The sequence below is a fragment of the Lutzomyia longipalpis genome, chromosome 2 (genome assembly GCF_024334085.1).
Source record: "Lutzomyia longipalpis isolate SR_M1_2022 chromosome 2, ASM2433408v1".
NCBI lineage: Eukaryota > Metazoa > Arthropoda > Insecta > Diptera > Psychodidae > Lutzomyia > Lutzomyia longipalpis.
In genome coordinates this window covers 29,200,334-29,216,482 of record NC_074708.1, presented here as the reverse complement: position 1 = coordinate 29,216,482, position 16,149 = coordinate 29,200,334, and the positions used below count along the sequence as shown (strand labels likewise).

General features: G+C 33.3%; 1 protein-coding gene, 1 long non-coding RNA gene and 1 other non-coding gene across 21 annotated transcripts in view; 1 reads left to right on the top strand and 2 right to left on the bottom strand.

The window, feature by feature from the left end:
* Positions 1 to 147: 147 nt before the first annotated feature.
* Positions 148 to 16,149, bottom strand: part of LOC129789883 (paxillin) — a 27,718-nt gene continuing 11,716 nt past the window's right edge. For 14 of the 19 annotated variants that reach the window (XM_055826994.1, XM_055826981.1, XM_055826979.1 and 11 more), the window contains 7 exons: positions 12,848 to 12,966; positions 11,723 to 12,003; positions 9,594 to 9,694; positions 9,404 to 9,522; positions 6,441 to 6,851; positions 6,127 to 6,357; positions 148 to 1,121 (listed from right to left, as the gene is read on the bottom strand). In XM_055826994.1, coding sequence (XP_055682969.1) covers positions 855 to 1,121; positions 6,127 to 6,357; positions 6,441 to 6,851; positions 9,404 to 9,522; positions 9,594 to 9,694; positions 11,723 to 12,003; positions 12,848 to 12,966 — 1,529 coding nt within the window. In that variant the 3' untranslated portion in view covers positions 148 to 854. Of the gene's footprint in view, positions 1,122 to 5,561; positions 6,031 to 6,126; positions 6,358 to 6,440; positions 6,852 to 9,403; positions 9,523 to 9,593; positions 9,695 to 11,722; positions 12,004 to 12,145; positions 12,427 to 12,847; positions 12,967 to 13,076; positions 13,379 to 16,149 lie in introns of those variants that run through there. The other 5 variants (XM_055826998.1, XM_055826995.1, XM_055826992.1 and 2 more) reach the window with 4 other exon arrangements.
* Positions 1,545 to 3,078, top strand: LOC129789988 (uncharacterized). The gene is made up of 2 exons (XR_008750517.1): positions 1,545 to 2,744; positions 2,812 to 3,078. It is a non-coding gene; the product is annotated as an uncharacterized LOC129789988 (long non-coding RNA).
* On the bottom strand, positions 12,651 to 12,722 carry Trnap-cgg (transfer RNA proline (anticodon CGG)). The gene has a single exon. It is a non-coding gene; the product is annotated as a tRNA-Pro (tRNA).

Below are 16,149 nucleotides of genomic sequence, written 5' to 3'. Positions count from 1 at the left end.
CCTCTCCTGCACTTTATTGAAGCTAAAGTTCCTTAATTAGATTTTGATTCCACAGTAAACCTTTTAACATCCTTTTCAATGACTAATTTCACTGAAAGGGGTAAATCACCCCCTTTGCACCAGTTGAACATTTCATTAAAACACAAATTAGTATCATAGAGCCATAATTTATTGATTTTTTTCTCTATATAATCATTTTGAAATAACGAGTTAAAGTTGTTATGTGGATTCCTATCTAGGTTTTGTTCATTTTCTCTTTCGCATTATATATAAAATGAAAATAATATACATAACAAATATCAATAAAAAAATAATATAGTTCATGGTGACAGAACCAAGAGTTACGTGTAAGTAGAATTGGCACAAATAATTTTATTTTTCCTTTTTTTTCTTATTTCTTATCAAATACAATATAATAGAAGACTTGCTGTTTTATCAACATATTTAGTATTTTTTTTTTACTTTAAATACTACCTATTTGATTTCTTTGAGAGAAGACTATAAAGCACGATTTAAATGTTAATTAAAATTATTTTGAAGATTATCTTTGAGTTATTTCTTCACCATATTTTGTTTTGGGGGTGTAGGGGGTATTGTATTAGAAAAATTCTACGCATATCATTCATTAAAAAATCTATAATGTACTTTTATTATTATTATTATAATCCATTTAGATTAAATTGATTAAAGTTTCGTTTATGGAGCTTTTTTTTGTCTTGCTGGGGGGAAAAGTGAATGAATTATATATTTTTTGCTGACTTTCTTGGAGTTTCTTTTTCTCCCTCTCTTTGTGACTCATTAATTAATCGTTATTTTTTAAATTTCCTTCTTTACCTGATGAATCCTTTTGCATTTTACCCAAACAACTTGTCAAAGCACGGATGACAATAGGGCTTGTCATTTTGCTCCTTGAATGTACCCTTGTTGAGTTGCTTCAAGCAGAAGGCGCATACAAAGTGTTCCGGATGGAATTTCCTGAACATGGCTGTAATGCAGCGTCCTGTAATTGGTTTAGAGCATCCAGCGCAAAGGGAGCCACGTTTAGCATGATAGTGCGTCTCACAGTAGGGCAAACCCTCATGATCAAAGAAGGAGCCACCCTGGAAGGGTTGCCGACAGTCCTGCAAAGAAAAAAATCAAAGAAAAATCGTCATTCAATGATTTATTAAAATTACTAATTCGCAATTTCCCCCCACCCCCGTAAAAACAGTCGAGCCAAAATATTATTAATTAAATCATCACCTCAAATTCCCAAATGACATGATTTTGGCGCAAAAGTCACGAAAAGAAATTTATTGGAATGCCAAATTTGTGCAAATAATCCGTGGAAAAAATCCACAAAATGCCAAGGAAAGTGGCAATGAAGGCGGGAAGAAGTACGTCGTACGTAAATCTTCTTCCCCCCATCGATCACATGTCGCAGGATGTTTATAATAAAATCATATTCATGTAGTAATTATCATTAGAAATGTTTAATTTATGGATGTAATTATAATTTTTTTTAAAGAACCACAAGAAATTCAAAATAATTTACGTATTTATGCAGTTTCATTTGGACAAGATGAAAAATAACAGGGTGATCCCATTAATTTTTCAATTTTCGTCGCAAGATTGTGAGGTTGTTTTTGTCGTTTTTAAGGGTTTCTTTTGTGCATTAATTTCATCAATTTATGCCTATTTTTAAATCATTTTCCGATTAAATAAATAATATTCTTTTTTCGATTTATTTAACTCATTTCTGGCATTTCTCGCATTAATGATTTTTAATGAGCTAGAGAACCTTTTCTTAAGATATTTAATTATCTTTTTCTTATCGAATCTGTTTGGCTATTCTATTTTGTTTTTTTATTTAATACCCTATCTAGGATTTTTTAAATTTTATTTTATTGCGTAAAAAATTGTAAGAAAAAAATAGAAAAGATTTTTATCAGAATCTATCCCAATATCTACGGTTGAAAAATTACAGCTAAAAAAATAAGTTTTTTCTCAAGCGGCCATGGCTCATATTTTAATTCATTCTAAAAAACCGATTTGGATGAAAATTTTGTAGCAAAAATCTACTTTGAAGAAAAAACAAAATTTCTAAAATGGTTTTCTTCGAATTGGATTAATTGTCTTTGAGTTAGGTATAGAGAAAATTTTTAAATAAACCTAAATTCAAATTATCTCTCATGACGTAATACCTGGTTAATTCCCTTAAATACAATATCTATTATGAAAACTTTAATGTCATAGTTAAACAGCTTGTAGGAGCCAACAGAAATGCGTGAATTTTCAGTAAAAAAAACTTTTACTGTAAAAAACACACATTTAAGGTTTAAAAGGGACAAAAAGGATCTCTAGAAAAAGTAATTATTCTTTATTTAATTCTTAAACTTATTATTTCATTACAAAAAAAATTATTTTATTGCTTATGCTGAAATGGAAAAATTTTCCTCATTTCTATAATAAAAGTTACAATAAGAGGATCCTTCACGACATCAAGAGCATGTTTTCACGAACGATTTCCTCATTAAATTGTTGCTATGCTATATATGTACTCTTGTTGTTGCTACTCTCAGAATTTTCTCTTTTCCACGTGCAACTAAGAATCACGATTTCTGAGCTGCCTAATGGGTCAATTTTCAGTATAAATAATGTTCCATTCCCAACGTTAAAGCACAAGTAGTTCAATCAGTTCAACGAGTCATTAAAATTACCGAAAAAGATGAAACTCCTAATCTTTGCTTTCTTCATTGCCTTCGGTAAGTTTTCCTGATGAAAAGCAAAAGGAAATTATTGACTAATTAATTTGTTTTTCTTTCCTTAAAGCTGTGGCCAGCGCTTTTGCTGCTCCTGATGCTGCCCCAGAGCCACAGGGAGGTTATTACCAGTACTACCAACCCTACCAGTACCAGTACTATCAACCCTACCAGTACTATCAACCCTACCAATACTATCAACCTTATTAACATGACCAACGTCTGGACTACCCGATAATGAATGGTTTTCTAAACCCTTTTTCTACTATTTCTACTACTTTATTGATTTTTCGTTCTAAATGTATCCGCATATTTAATAAAATAACTTCCTAAAGAATTTTTTTAAAGACTTCTTATTCACAAAGTTCTCTTTTCCTTCAAAAACCCCTTTTAATTCACATCAAAAATGTATTATTTGATGAACTTTCTTGTCCTTAAAGGGACAATCCTCCCTTCAAAGTCTGAAGAAAGGAAACCGGCCGATATTGATTTTATTGGTTTGAATTTTTGATTTCTTCTTCGACAGTTCACCCAATTTTTCTTATTAATAATCCAAAAACCTTCCCACCGTGCCAAAGAAAGCCCAAGAAAAGGTGGAAAATTCACGCAACAATGTCCCCAAGTTAACCGTGTTTATAGCCATGCGATAGAACACAATAAATCTCTGTCACATTTGAAAATAGCAAAATGAAGGGAATTTGGCATGGAAATTAGTAAAAAGTTATTCGGCCACGTGCAACGGTGCAAATTTACATTTGAAAAATCACAATTTTCACGCATTAAGTGGGGTCAAGAAGAGGATTTTTCGCAGTTGCACAAAATTGGGATGTTCTTGTTAAATTCGAGGTCATCTGCAAGCTGTGAAAAACTGTTGACGCGATATTGGGGGGAATTAATATGCAAAAATTTATTCATATCACCCACATCGTGTTCCTCAACACATCTTCATGTTTATATTAAATATATATAACTTTCAAATTAAACATCATGGTGGTGCAAAAAAGTGTTTCTATGTGCCCCATCGGGATAGAAATAGAATTTTCTCATTGGACTTTTAGTTTGATAAATAAATTGAATGTCACCCAATATATTATATGCGATGTTAGACATAAAATGCTTCTTTTTGGGTTTTGAGATATATTCACTCGACATGGGGGAAGGAAGAACATTTTAAATGTGTTTTGGAAATATTAGGAAAACAAACACTACTTGAATGAATTTTAAGTTCAATTGATTTCGATTTTTTAGAAGAAAAATTAGAATGTCTAAAGAAAAAGTTTTGGTAATGGTTGATATTAAACAGAGGATGCCTAGAAATCTTTGAAGTTCAGATTTTTCAGCCTTTTTTTTTCATTAGAGGTTAAAGAAATTATTTCAAGGCTAAAAATTTAATAAAAGTTTTAATAAAGGACTTAGGAGTTAACAGAAAATGAACGTCAAATGATTAAAAAGAATTGTCAAACGTTAGATAAGAAACGTCAAATATCAGATAGGAAGCGTAAAAAATTGTCAAATATTAGGAAATAAATGTCAAACATCATACGTTAAAGAATTGTCAAATGCAAAAAAACGTCACATGTTAGGAAATAAATATCAAGACATTAAAAATGAACTTTTTTTAATTTTTTTTAAAATGGATTTGTAAGAACTTTCAACGTTTTTTCTAACATCTGACATTTTTTTCGCTTGTTGACATTTTCTCTTTGACTTTTTAAACTTTTGATACATCTTTCCTAACGTTTGACATCCATTTTTGTTTATTCTTTTCAGTTTCTTTTCTATTATTTAACTTTCATTTTCTATCGTCTGACATTCTTTTCAAGTGTTTCCAATTTGACGTATTTTTAACGGTTTTATCGGCAATTTCTAAGACTGAAAGATATTTCCTATAAATTCTAATAAAAAATATCTAATCCTGCACTTTTAAGCTGAAGACACCCAAAATCCGCTCCCTGACTACTCTACTGAGAAGAAAAACTAAATTCCGCGATTTTAATTCACATGCATTGAATAAATTCTGATAAGTTATTTTCTCTTCTGAAACTTATAGTTAAAACTCTCCCGCACCTGGTCCCCATCATTTTAATCTCATAAAATCAAAATAAAAATCATTTTGGCTCTAGAATTAACTGCTCAACTGTAAGATCGCATATTAGACAATTAAACGTCCTTCGCTGAGGATGAGGACAATTTTTCATGATAACTATCAACCTCTTCCGCTTCAGTGGGCGCTTCTTACTTAATCAACTACGCAGCACAAAAAAAAGTCTGCAAAATAACATTTTCTTTTTCCTGATACAAATTACATCGCAAAGTCGAGTAATTTTGACGATTGGTTGATATGTTGATTGAGAAAGTTCTTTTTTTTCTTAATTTTATTTGAGAAAAATCAATCGTCAATTCGGCAGGATTTTTTTTTCATTGCCGCTGTGTCAAAAACTGGGCGTGTGGGAATAAGGCCAATTTATTGTGTGTGCGGCGGCCCCTCATACCCCTATTGGAGCCTAATTTACTGTCGGCGACAGAAAGTGAGGAGAAAAAGTTGAAGGAAGAAAAAAAGACTCGCCGCGTAAACACAACACATTAAAATGATGCCGAGAGTGAAAATAGATACAAATGCTGTGAAAAATATCCACTGAGAGGTCAGCTTGTGGTTAATTTTGGAAAATCACGTCACGGAAATCCGCAATTAAGGCCCCCCGTCACGTGGGCACATATTATGCAAGGAGCTCGCACTTTAGTACGGACACGGGTGAGACAATACTGCACGCAACACTTTCCCCCAAGGTTGCAGCGGGGGATAGGCCTAGTTTCTGTGCATTTTTTTTTATTTTGTCCCACCCATCCTTTATTTGTTTCTTTTTCATTTTTTTCCTTCTTTATTTATTACAAACTTTTCTTTTTTTATTTAATTTTCCTTTCAATACAAAGTCTCCTAAAAATTTTTCTTCTTATTCAAAACAAGATTTTCTTGAGCTACATTATGTGATTTTCCAAAATATTTGTTTTTTTTGCATCCACCCCCACAGGAGATGATTTTTTTTCAGATGTTGTAAAGTGTTAGTAGAAATGTTTATGGGATGATTATTTTTCTGAATTTTTTTTTGGAGCTGAAAGAGAAATGTTGCTTCAAAATCTTGGCATATCCATCATAATTCACATCTTCCGATATGGAAGAATCATTGTGCGAGGGAACATTTTAGTTCTCCTCATTCTCCACACATGGAGGGCACACGGGTTTCCCCTCCATTGCATAGAATGATTTACCCTGGACGGGTTTTTTGCAATCCTGTGAATATAAAATTATTAAATTACGTGTGCTCCCTTTAGAGTGAGAGAACCCCAAACCAAATGAAAAATGAAGAAGAAAAGGAATGTTACTTACGCGGCATACGAAGCATGATGGATGCCATTGGGCATTCAGGGCTGAAATGTAGTTCTCCATGATGGCACGATTGCAACCGCTGCACTTTGGGGCGAACATATCGAAGTAGTCACTTCGGCAGTAGGGTTTCCCATCGCGCTCATGGAAGCCCTCCTCGCCAAATTGCTGACCACACTGAGCGCAGAAGAAGTGTTCTGTATGCCAAGTCTTCTCAAGAGCCGTCACGCATTTCTGCAGAGAAGAAAACAAATTTTTTTCGTACCACAATGGAGTCATTCTCGCTGCTAAAGGGAATCTCCCGGAGCTCTCCTTACATCGAGAATGGCCCCATTGCAGTAGGCACAGCGTGGACTGAAGAGATTGTGGTAGTCAGGTTCGCAATAGGGATGCCCGTCGCGTTCAAAAAAGTTCCTCGTACCGAGTTCTTGATTGCAGTGATTGCACGTAAAGTGTTCCGGATGCCATGTTTTGCCCAGAGCCGTAATAACTTGCCCCACAATGGGTTTATCGCACCCAGAGCAGCAACCCTTTTGTGTTGTTGTCACACCCTGACGATTCATATTGGCCTGAAGATTCCCAAGCATAGAATCCAACTGATCACGCGGATGATTGGTTGTTGTTGTCGTGGTTGTGGTCACTTGGGAGTACTGCTGGATGTGTGATACACCCTTGTTTGGCTTTGCGTAATCGGTGACCGTCTGATGGCGATGATTGTTTGAATTCACCTGCAAAGTAATCCAAAAAGACACAAGAAAAATCACATGCAAAACCCCTTTATGAAGAAGAAAAATGAACCAAAATCTTGACCCAAATAAATCCTCCATCTAAAACGCCTCCCAAATGTGCCTCGCCCTTGTCAAAAGTGTGCAAATTGAGCACTTCTCGATCTAAATTTAATTTCAGAGATGAATTTTCGTGAAATGAAAATCCAAGATGTGGATGAATGAAATATTTTTAATCAGTTGAAAGAAATTCCCTCAAAAATCGCCCCAAAATCAATAATTCCCATCTAAAAACCCAAACAAACCCTCAATAATAAAGATCCCTAAAGAGCCCACAAAAAGCGTCCACCCAAGACAAAAAAACCAAAATAAAAACCCTTTGAGAGAATTTTCGTGGAAAAATTGGGGAGAAAATATTTTGGGATGCTAACCGAATAAGTGATGGACTACGACTGTGAGAAAAATCTCCCATCGTGTCGCAGAAAGACACACAGAAATCCCCGCAAAAGATCTCTATGGGTGCTTCCACCAACACGTACACACTTGAGCATCGCGGAAAAGCTGGGAGGATCGCGAAGAAGAAACCCACTAGAGCGCATCAGATAAACATGCGCAGAATTTTCCCCTCTGATTTGATTTAAATCGCAAAGATAGCTCTTCCTGATTGACGATAAAGGCATAGCTATTGTAATTGATTGAATGATTATTTACTTTAATTATTACTAGTTATGATTCTTTTATTTATATTTTATTAATTAAATTGTGAAGAAGAAAATTGTAAATTGTTTTAATAAATTTATTTTTTGTTTTGAAAACTCAGAGATTAAAAAGGACTTTATTCATTTCTGTATAGGAATGTATATAAGTGTAGAAAACAATTGATTTATCAGATCGCAAGAAAGTATTCGTTTACAAAATTTTGTGAAAAAAATATCTTATTAAAAATTATTTCCGAAGCATGAATGCTAACGTACACGAAGAAAAATCACAATTGTGACGTCATTATTTACATCTTTTGGCAAATATTTGACTTTTATTCCTGGCGATTTTTAATTTTTTTTGTCTATAAAATTACCCTCATTCCAATTTTTACCTTAAATAATGATTTTTCATGGAAAAACGAATAAACTCCTTTAACTTAATTTTTTGTGTTTTTTTAATCGACGATTTTTTAATTAACAGAATTTTCCTGGATAAGATTCCTTTCAAATTCTGTCCAGGTGTGACCTTTTAGGTTCTATAGATATCTTAGTTTTTTATTCGATCATGTAAAAAAAAGGCTATTTTTCCGCAATTAAATAACCTTTTTTCTCTATTTTGGATGAATTATTCTTCCATGAGTTTTGATAATAAATTTCTGAAGTGAAATTGTGGAAATTGTTTTAAAAAATTTGAGATTTTTAATATTAAAGTGTTAATTTGCTTCAACTAAACTCCCAGAAAATGCTTAAGGTTAAAGGATATCCCTTCTATAATATCCAAAAAAGGAAAGATAGTTATTTTCCTGGAATTATAAAATCTCGAAAACTACTCACCCAAAAAATTATTTAAAAATTGATTTTTGTGCTATTAAATAAATCTTATTTAACAATTCAGAAAGGAATTAAAAAAAAACATTAGCCGTTGTAAGATTTCATTTGAATTGGCTGTTAAATCAATTTTCAGCACATCTCCTCACTGTTCCATCATAAGAATCACAAATTCATACAAGTTAATCGAGTTTTAAGAGATTTCCCATCGTCCACTGAGTCTCACAGCTATAGAACTTTCCCCATGGTGTTATGGAGCCAAGAAAGGACACGCGTCTCTCAATATCACAACGTGCGCAGATGACGCGGACTTTCCGCTTAGTCTACATCATCTCTCCACACCCAATGTCTTGTCCAAATTTTATTTATGTTCAACCGTCGTCTTTTCCACAATTTTCCCACCATCGCGGGAGTGTGCGGACGAATTTATTGGAATGAATTGCCATCGTCGGATCACAGAGAACTTCTATATTTTGTGCCTTGTCTCTGCTGGTGGACGCCAAAATACATTTTGATTTTCTCACATCAACAAATAAATCAATTTCTTTTTTTTTTCAACTCAACGGAGGAGATGAAGCCAAGAGGAAAACCAGCCAAATTGAAGGGTAATTCAGCAATATGTTATTACAATTAATTTAAAATGCTTCCAAGTTTGTGTCATTCGACAGAAATAGGTGCTTTCTCCCGACATAAAAATATTTCATCATCCTGTATATGTAGTCTCTAAATTCAAAAATATTTCCCAATAAATTCATCAAGCTAAATTGGCGAAGCTTTAACAGTTTAATTGCTTTTAAATGGGGGATAATACTGTCAGATTTTTGTAGTTTAAAGCATCCACCAGTGAGGTAAAGAGAAAACTCACAGAGAGCTTTATCCCCCTCAAACTGATTTCTCAGATACCTGTTCAAAGTAATCATCATTTATGCCCAAAAAAATTTCTAAATAAAAACAATTTTTGTTCTAAAAATATTCCCAACTTGTGTGGATAAACAAATCAATTTAACGATAAATTTTTCTCCTTACCTTGAAGTCAGACAGCGAGGCCATAAGATCATCCAATTCTTTCGTGGCTGATGATGCATGAAATGACGGAGTGGAGCTTGAATAGGACTTCTCCTCCTTTGTCACCGTCTCCATGACATCTTGAAAAAGACAAAAAAAAATTAAATCATCATCCAGCGTTAAAATCTCATCTTTCAGTGAATCTTCTTACCTTCAGTAGGTGATTGGGATCTCATACGTTCCGTTTTTGTCTCCCTCACTGTTATCGTCACATGCTTTCCCGGCTTGACGCCAGGCTCCGGAGTGGATGTCCTGAAAATACAACAAAATTGTTTAGAAAATAATTTATTAATGATAATATCCCGCAAAATGAATTAGTATAAATTAAGCCATCATTGAATTTTATAGTTACAATATTTTAAAAATTATTACATTTACGTTTTCTAACAAATTTGACCTATATATAAAGCACACACAAGGTATAATTTGCTAGAATTTACAATAATCATAAAATATCTATTTGGTTTGTTTTGATGTTGAATCTATTGAAATGTCTCTGTTAATCTTCATTTTCTCTAAAATTAGGAACAATATAAATTACAAAATAATAAACTCCCCACCACGATAGACTCTTCCAAGTGTGAAAAGATAGAATTTTGTGAAAAATAATGATGTGTTTTTACTAAATGTGATATAACTGCAAAAGAAATCGCAGTAAAAAAAACCTTTTAGTTTAGTTTTTTAGTATGTACTACATAGAAATTAATTGATGCTATATTTAAATTTACTACTCTAGAAGAGAGATGTCAAAAATTCTAATGAGAAAGAAACGTGAATTTTTAGTTTTCGTTCACTGAACTCGTGTTGCTTACATTCCAAAGAAATTAGCACTTATTATTACATATTTGGATTTGATTTTTCAAATATTGGCGTTAAGAATTGTGCATTGCTGAGTTTCTTTACCTTGTATTTAGATCATTTAGATAGTTGAAAAAAAGGTTAGAATTGTTCATAATTTTTCAGAAAATGTTGTCTTACAGTGATGCCGTTGAAGTTTTAGTATCAAAAAGTTAATTTATGTTTATTTTAAGACTAAGAAAAACATAAAACCTTTTCATTTCCTGAAAAATTTAATGATTTCGAATAAAGAAACAGGTTGTAGGTACTTTCTGAGCTTTTCTATATTAAAAAAAAAAAAGCTTTAGGTACCTACAGACAGATATTTTAAAATTTCTTGAGAAAATTCAGGTCAAAAGCTCGACAATTCTCTGCAGTATCCCAACTGATCTTCATCTGCGTAGTTATTTTATAGTAAAATCAGCCTTAATACAAATGCTAATATTTTAAAGAACAGTTCTTAAATAAAAGTGGAGCTTATTCGTTGTTGTATGGGAAAACAAAGAATATGAACGATCTTGTAGAGATGATAGAAAAAAAGTAAAAGAAATTTCTAAGAGACTTTTTATGTATTTTCCATAAGGATTAGCTAGATAAATTTGGTAATGATTTGTTCAAAAAATGGAAACAATGACGTCATTTTTGTGTTTTTCTTTTGATTTTTAATACATGAAACACAAAAATATGTATAAAAATCGTCAATGAGCTTTATAAACTATACAGGAAGAAAATTGCCAAATTGTAAAAGGAAAATGTGAAATTCTAAGCAATATTCGGCTATTTTTACAAGAATGCAAGCAAATTGTGACGTCATTGTTTACATTTCTGAGTAAATAAATCTTTACCTGATTTTCTAGCTAATTTTAGTGAAAAATTAGAAGTAGGTATTTTTTATATTATCTTTAAGAATAAATAAAAACATATCCCGATTGATTCCTCAAGGAGTACATGAAGGGATAAACTCCTTTGAGATTTAACATCCTTTTTTTTTTCAAACCAGTAAATTCGCTTCAGATTGTAAGATTTAAACTAACTAACTAACTCAGTTTTTTTTATTCAATTTATTTTGTTCAAAAAATTATTTAGAAACAATAAAATAATATTTATCAGCCACAGCTGATTTGTCAAGCGAAACAACAATTGGTGTTGATTGAGGGGATTTGTTTAGAATCTACTCCACTGTAGTGAAAGAATTAATCAAATGACTGTGAATAAATTGTGGCTGCTTTAAGCATCACTTTGCAAGTTAAGTATAAAGCTGAATGCATTAAATATCTCAATAAAAACAAATAAATTGTTCTAGAATTTGCAGAGAAATTCTGGCATTTTCTTCGTGTGTGCAAATGTTCAATTTACATTTGTGAGAAGAAAACTTTGGGAGTGCGGGTGAATTTCTGTGTGCTTCCGTCATCGCTCAATTGAGATTTTCAGTGAAAAACTCACCCATTGGGTACGGCGTAGGTCGGTCCTGTGGTGTTGGCACTACTCAATTCATCTAGGAGGCTATCCACAGAGGGTCTCACGGTTGAATCATTCGCTGCATACCGACTGGAGTACCCGTTCTCCCCTTTGCGGTCGAGGCTACGCCCGTAGCGCTGTGAGCTGAGATCCTCAAGAAGGGAGTCCAGCTCTGAGAGATTTCCCGTATTTGCACCAACATTCCGTGGCAGAGATCCCGACCCGCGAACGGCCCCATTCACGCCCGCTGGTGAATGGTAGGTCGGCTGTTTGGGGGGAAGGAGAAAAACAAGACACACAATTTATCACTCTGTCGATACGTACAAAAACTTGGCGCGCCAAAATGTGTATACATGATGGATACTTATTAATAGAACTTTTTGGAATAAGTCACGGTGGTTTATTTACTTTATATTTAATAACAACGTGAAATTTCATAATTGTGGAACCCTTATATGTTTTTTTTTGCTTTCTTGATCTCTTTGCTTCCTGCACTCTCCCTTTCCACCTTCTACACTTCTATTTCAGGAAGGAACAACAACAACACACCACCACGTCCCGATGCCCAACACACGGATGCTGAACACAAGTCACAGCTAGAGATTTTCTTGATATATTTTTGATCACTATTATTTCATTTATGAACGAATAATGTACCACGTTCTTCTCTCTTTCAATCTTCATACCATGTTTCACCATCATCTTTTTTTTTTCATCTCGCGCTATTAGTTGGATGCGCGCCAACAATTCACTTCGAGGGTGCCGAGTGCAATTTCCCATCTCATACGTTGCTTTTCCCCCAGTAAGTCTTTTTAACCCCATTCGTTGGGGTAGGATAAACAACTTACTCAATTATGGACCCTTTGAAGCACCAAAGAGGGTAAAAAAGTAAAAGAAAAAAAAAAGAAAAAATGGGCTCGTCCGGGAATTGAACCCGGGACCTCTCGCACCCGAAGCGAGAATCATACCCCTAGACCAACGAGCCGTCTGCCGCTTACAAAGCCAAAGTTGCTTCACTACCTTCGGCACCCATTCGCATTGCTTTCCACGCCACACCGATGACTCATTCAACAAGCTTATAGAGCACAAAAATATCCAATTTCTCCTTACCGACTGCGGTGATTGTTTCGAACGCAGACTCCCATATCCTCCGGATGAATTGGCATTGTAATGATGCTGCTGGGATGCTGCTCCAGGTACGGAATTCTGGAGATCGGCAAGCAGAGCGTCTAAAAGAAACAAAATAAAAAAGAAAAATTCTCACTAAAGTCCCCACAAAACATCGATAAAACCCCCCTCAAGAATGATGTTAAAAATGCCCATTAGCACTCAAATTTACTTATATTCTCAGCAACAGATTCGTAGGTAATATCCACTGAAAGTCTCTCATTCCGCGCCATTTAAGTCCACACAACCGCACACCTTTTCATTAAAAATTTATATACACAGGTAGGCTATATAGCAAATTAAAGCCCACTCATTGGCAATAATATTTGATATTCTGATGATGGAGAAAAAAATTCATTGACAAGGCAACCATCTAATTTCCATTCACAGCATCATTCACAAAAGGCCCAAAATGAAAGCTTTAAACATGGAACATTCTACCAATTCTCTCAAGATTGTACTGCTCAAGTTCTTTCAATGGCAGTGTCAAAAGGAGTGGGGTTGTGTCTTATCGTCTTATCGCATCATTTCCAAGAGGCACATTATCTGCATTGCGATAGAGAGACCCAATCATTGTGTAGTCAAAAACGCGGTGACACATAGTAAAATAAGGTGAAAATGTACAACGAACTTTAGGAAGAATTTGCGACTCAATTAAATTTTATTCGTTAACCCTTCCATTCTAGGAAAAATCTCCGTTGTAGATAAATTTTTATTCTTATAGAAATTTGTTATTTATGAGGTGTTCTACTAAAATTCTACTTGATGCTTAAATATTCTGCATGAGAAAGAATAAATAAAATGGAGTAAAATAAGGATTCCAATATCTATTTTGGGAAAATTTTTGAATAATTTATTAAAAAAAAACAAAAAAGATAAAAAGATAAAATAGATATTTTTTTTATTGAATTAGAATATTTTATTCTACGATATTTAGAGCTCTTTTGTTTTAGTAAAAAATATAAATCTTTTAAACAAAATTTAGTCAGAATTTTTCTTCTATTAGTTGGTATACCACAATCGTGGCATACCAAGTATTGTAATCATCGGAAAAACCGACCATCTCAGATCGGGCTCAAACTTGGTATGAGCACGTTTTAGACATCCCACATTACGAAAATGGTGGTGGAAAAATTTTGATCCGGCCGGCCGGCCGGCCGGCCTCTGCGCCAAACTTTACCTTATAACTCGAGAACAGTAACAGATAGAGACTTCCGGTTTGAAGTTTTCTATAGAAATGTGGGTGTAAAATTTCATTTTTTCGCATTTTCAAAATTCAAAATGGCCGCCGTCCGCCATTTTGAAATACCGTGAACCACTTCCTTTACAGCTAGAGGTCTGAAATTTTAGTATGTTGTAGTGCTCAGTGAGATGTTTTCATCAACAAATCATACTTGAAAATCGGTCAAGCGGTTTAGCAAATATGGCGGCCTAAAGCAAAAAGTGTTTTTTCAATATAACTCGAGAACGGCTTAACCGATTTTGACCATCTTGGTATCAAATGAAAGGTATTGAGAAGCCCTACAACAGTCTAGAACATTCCAAGTTTCAAAAACATCCGCAAGAGGCGCTAAAATCGAAAACAAAAATTGCCTAACTTTAAGGGGCAATATCTCCGAACATCTGTTATAGATTTCCTTTAAATTTTGATATGTTGTAGCCTGACTCAATATCTTTCATCAGTCCGAAAATGAAGAAAATCTATGTCTCCGTTTAGAAGATATAGCCATTTGAAAAATTCTTGAATTTGAAAAGTTCTAAGAGCCATATCTCTTGAACGGTCTGTCCGATTTTGCTCAATTTGGTATCAAATTAAAGGTTTTGCAAAACTCTATAACTTTCCGAAACATCAGAAACCTCTAGAACCATTCCTTGTCGACAAAAAGTGCAAAAAACTGTTTTGGTAGAACAAAAATCCACCATTTTGTGTTCTGGAGGTGACCTTGAAATGTATCGCAATATACATCAGATTATAGCTTATTTCAATAGCTTTCCATAACTAGTCAAGAAATTTCTGTAGGTCTAATAGAACTTAAGATATATGCATTTTAATCTGTCAAATTGCTTAATTTTACAAAAAATCGACTTTGCCTACTAATATTACTCACAAATTAAATTACAACGCATAGACTGACCCATCCGCGTTGTGGTATACCAACTTTAATAACTGGACGCGTTATGATTGACTTTTCTTTCAAGATTTTGACAGTCTTTTAAATTATTTTATTGTAGGAAAATATTTAAAACACGTTTTTTTTTTAATTCTAAAAAATGTTATCCTTTTATAATTCTTAATTTTTGTGTTCGGTCTAGGCATTTTTTAGGATTGATAATCAAGGAAAGACCTTTCTCGGAAAGAGGCGGACTTTTGACGTTTTTTTGACAACTTTTTTGCCTGAGGAAGAAAGAAATCGAAGACTTCGACACATCACAAGAAATAAATAGACGCGATTTTCCGAGGTTTTTGTGTGATTTAGAACCTTTAAAAACCTTAAAACTGTTGAATTAGGAAAATACCAATTGACCTTAATTTGATTTAAGTATTTATGTAAAATGATTTTAAAATACTTTGTAAAGAAAAATTTTATTATTCTTATCATTTTATTTTTTTTTACATCAAAGGATAACAAATTGGCAAGAAATTAATTTAGCAACAAATTAAAATTCATTTTAACTTACAGATAAAGTAATTTTAAGAAAACTATTCGTAAATTATTTTTTAAACAAATCAAATAAATATGATAAAACTCTTTAGCAATTCTTTATTTATTCAAAAGCTCAAAATTTTAAAAATTGTTGCATTAAATAACACTAAAAAAAAAGAAAAATCATAAACAAATTAAAAATCTTAGCCCTATAATTATGTAAATCAGAAGTAAATGCATATAGGGTTAATGGAAATTAATGCAATTTGAAAAAAGCATTTAAAACACGCGTTCTTTCAAAAGCCCCATCATCACTTTTTCCAAAAAATGCAAGATAAAAATCTTGGAAGTATATTTCTAATTGAAGTGACCTTTCCATAAAAGACGCTAATTTGCATACAGACACACTAAATTCAATTTATTCGTGAATTTTTAATAAATTACTCTGGAATGTTTCTCCATTTGCTTTTTTGCTCCTTTTTCTCACGCATATTTGTTAGACTTCATCTCCCACCCTCAATATATTCTGTTAATTTGTCAATGATTGACTTTTTTTCTCTTATGTTTGTGAGCATAGAGAGGAAAGACAGAGACACAACA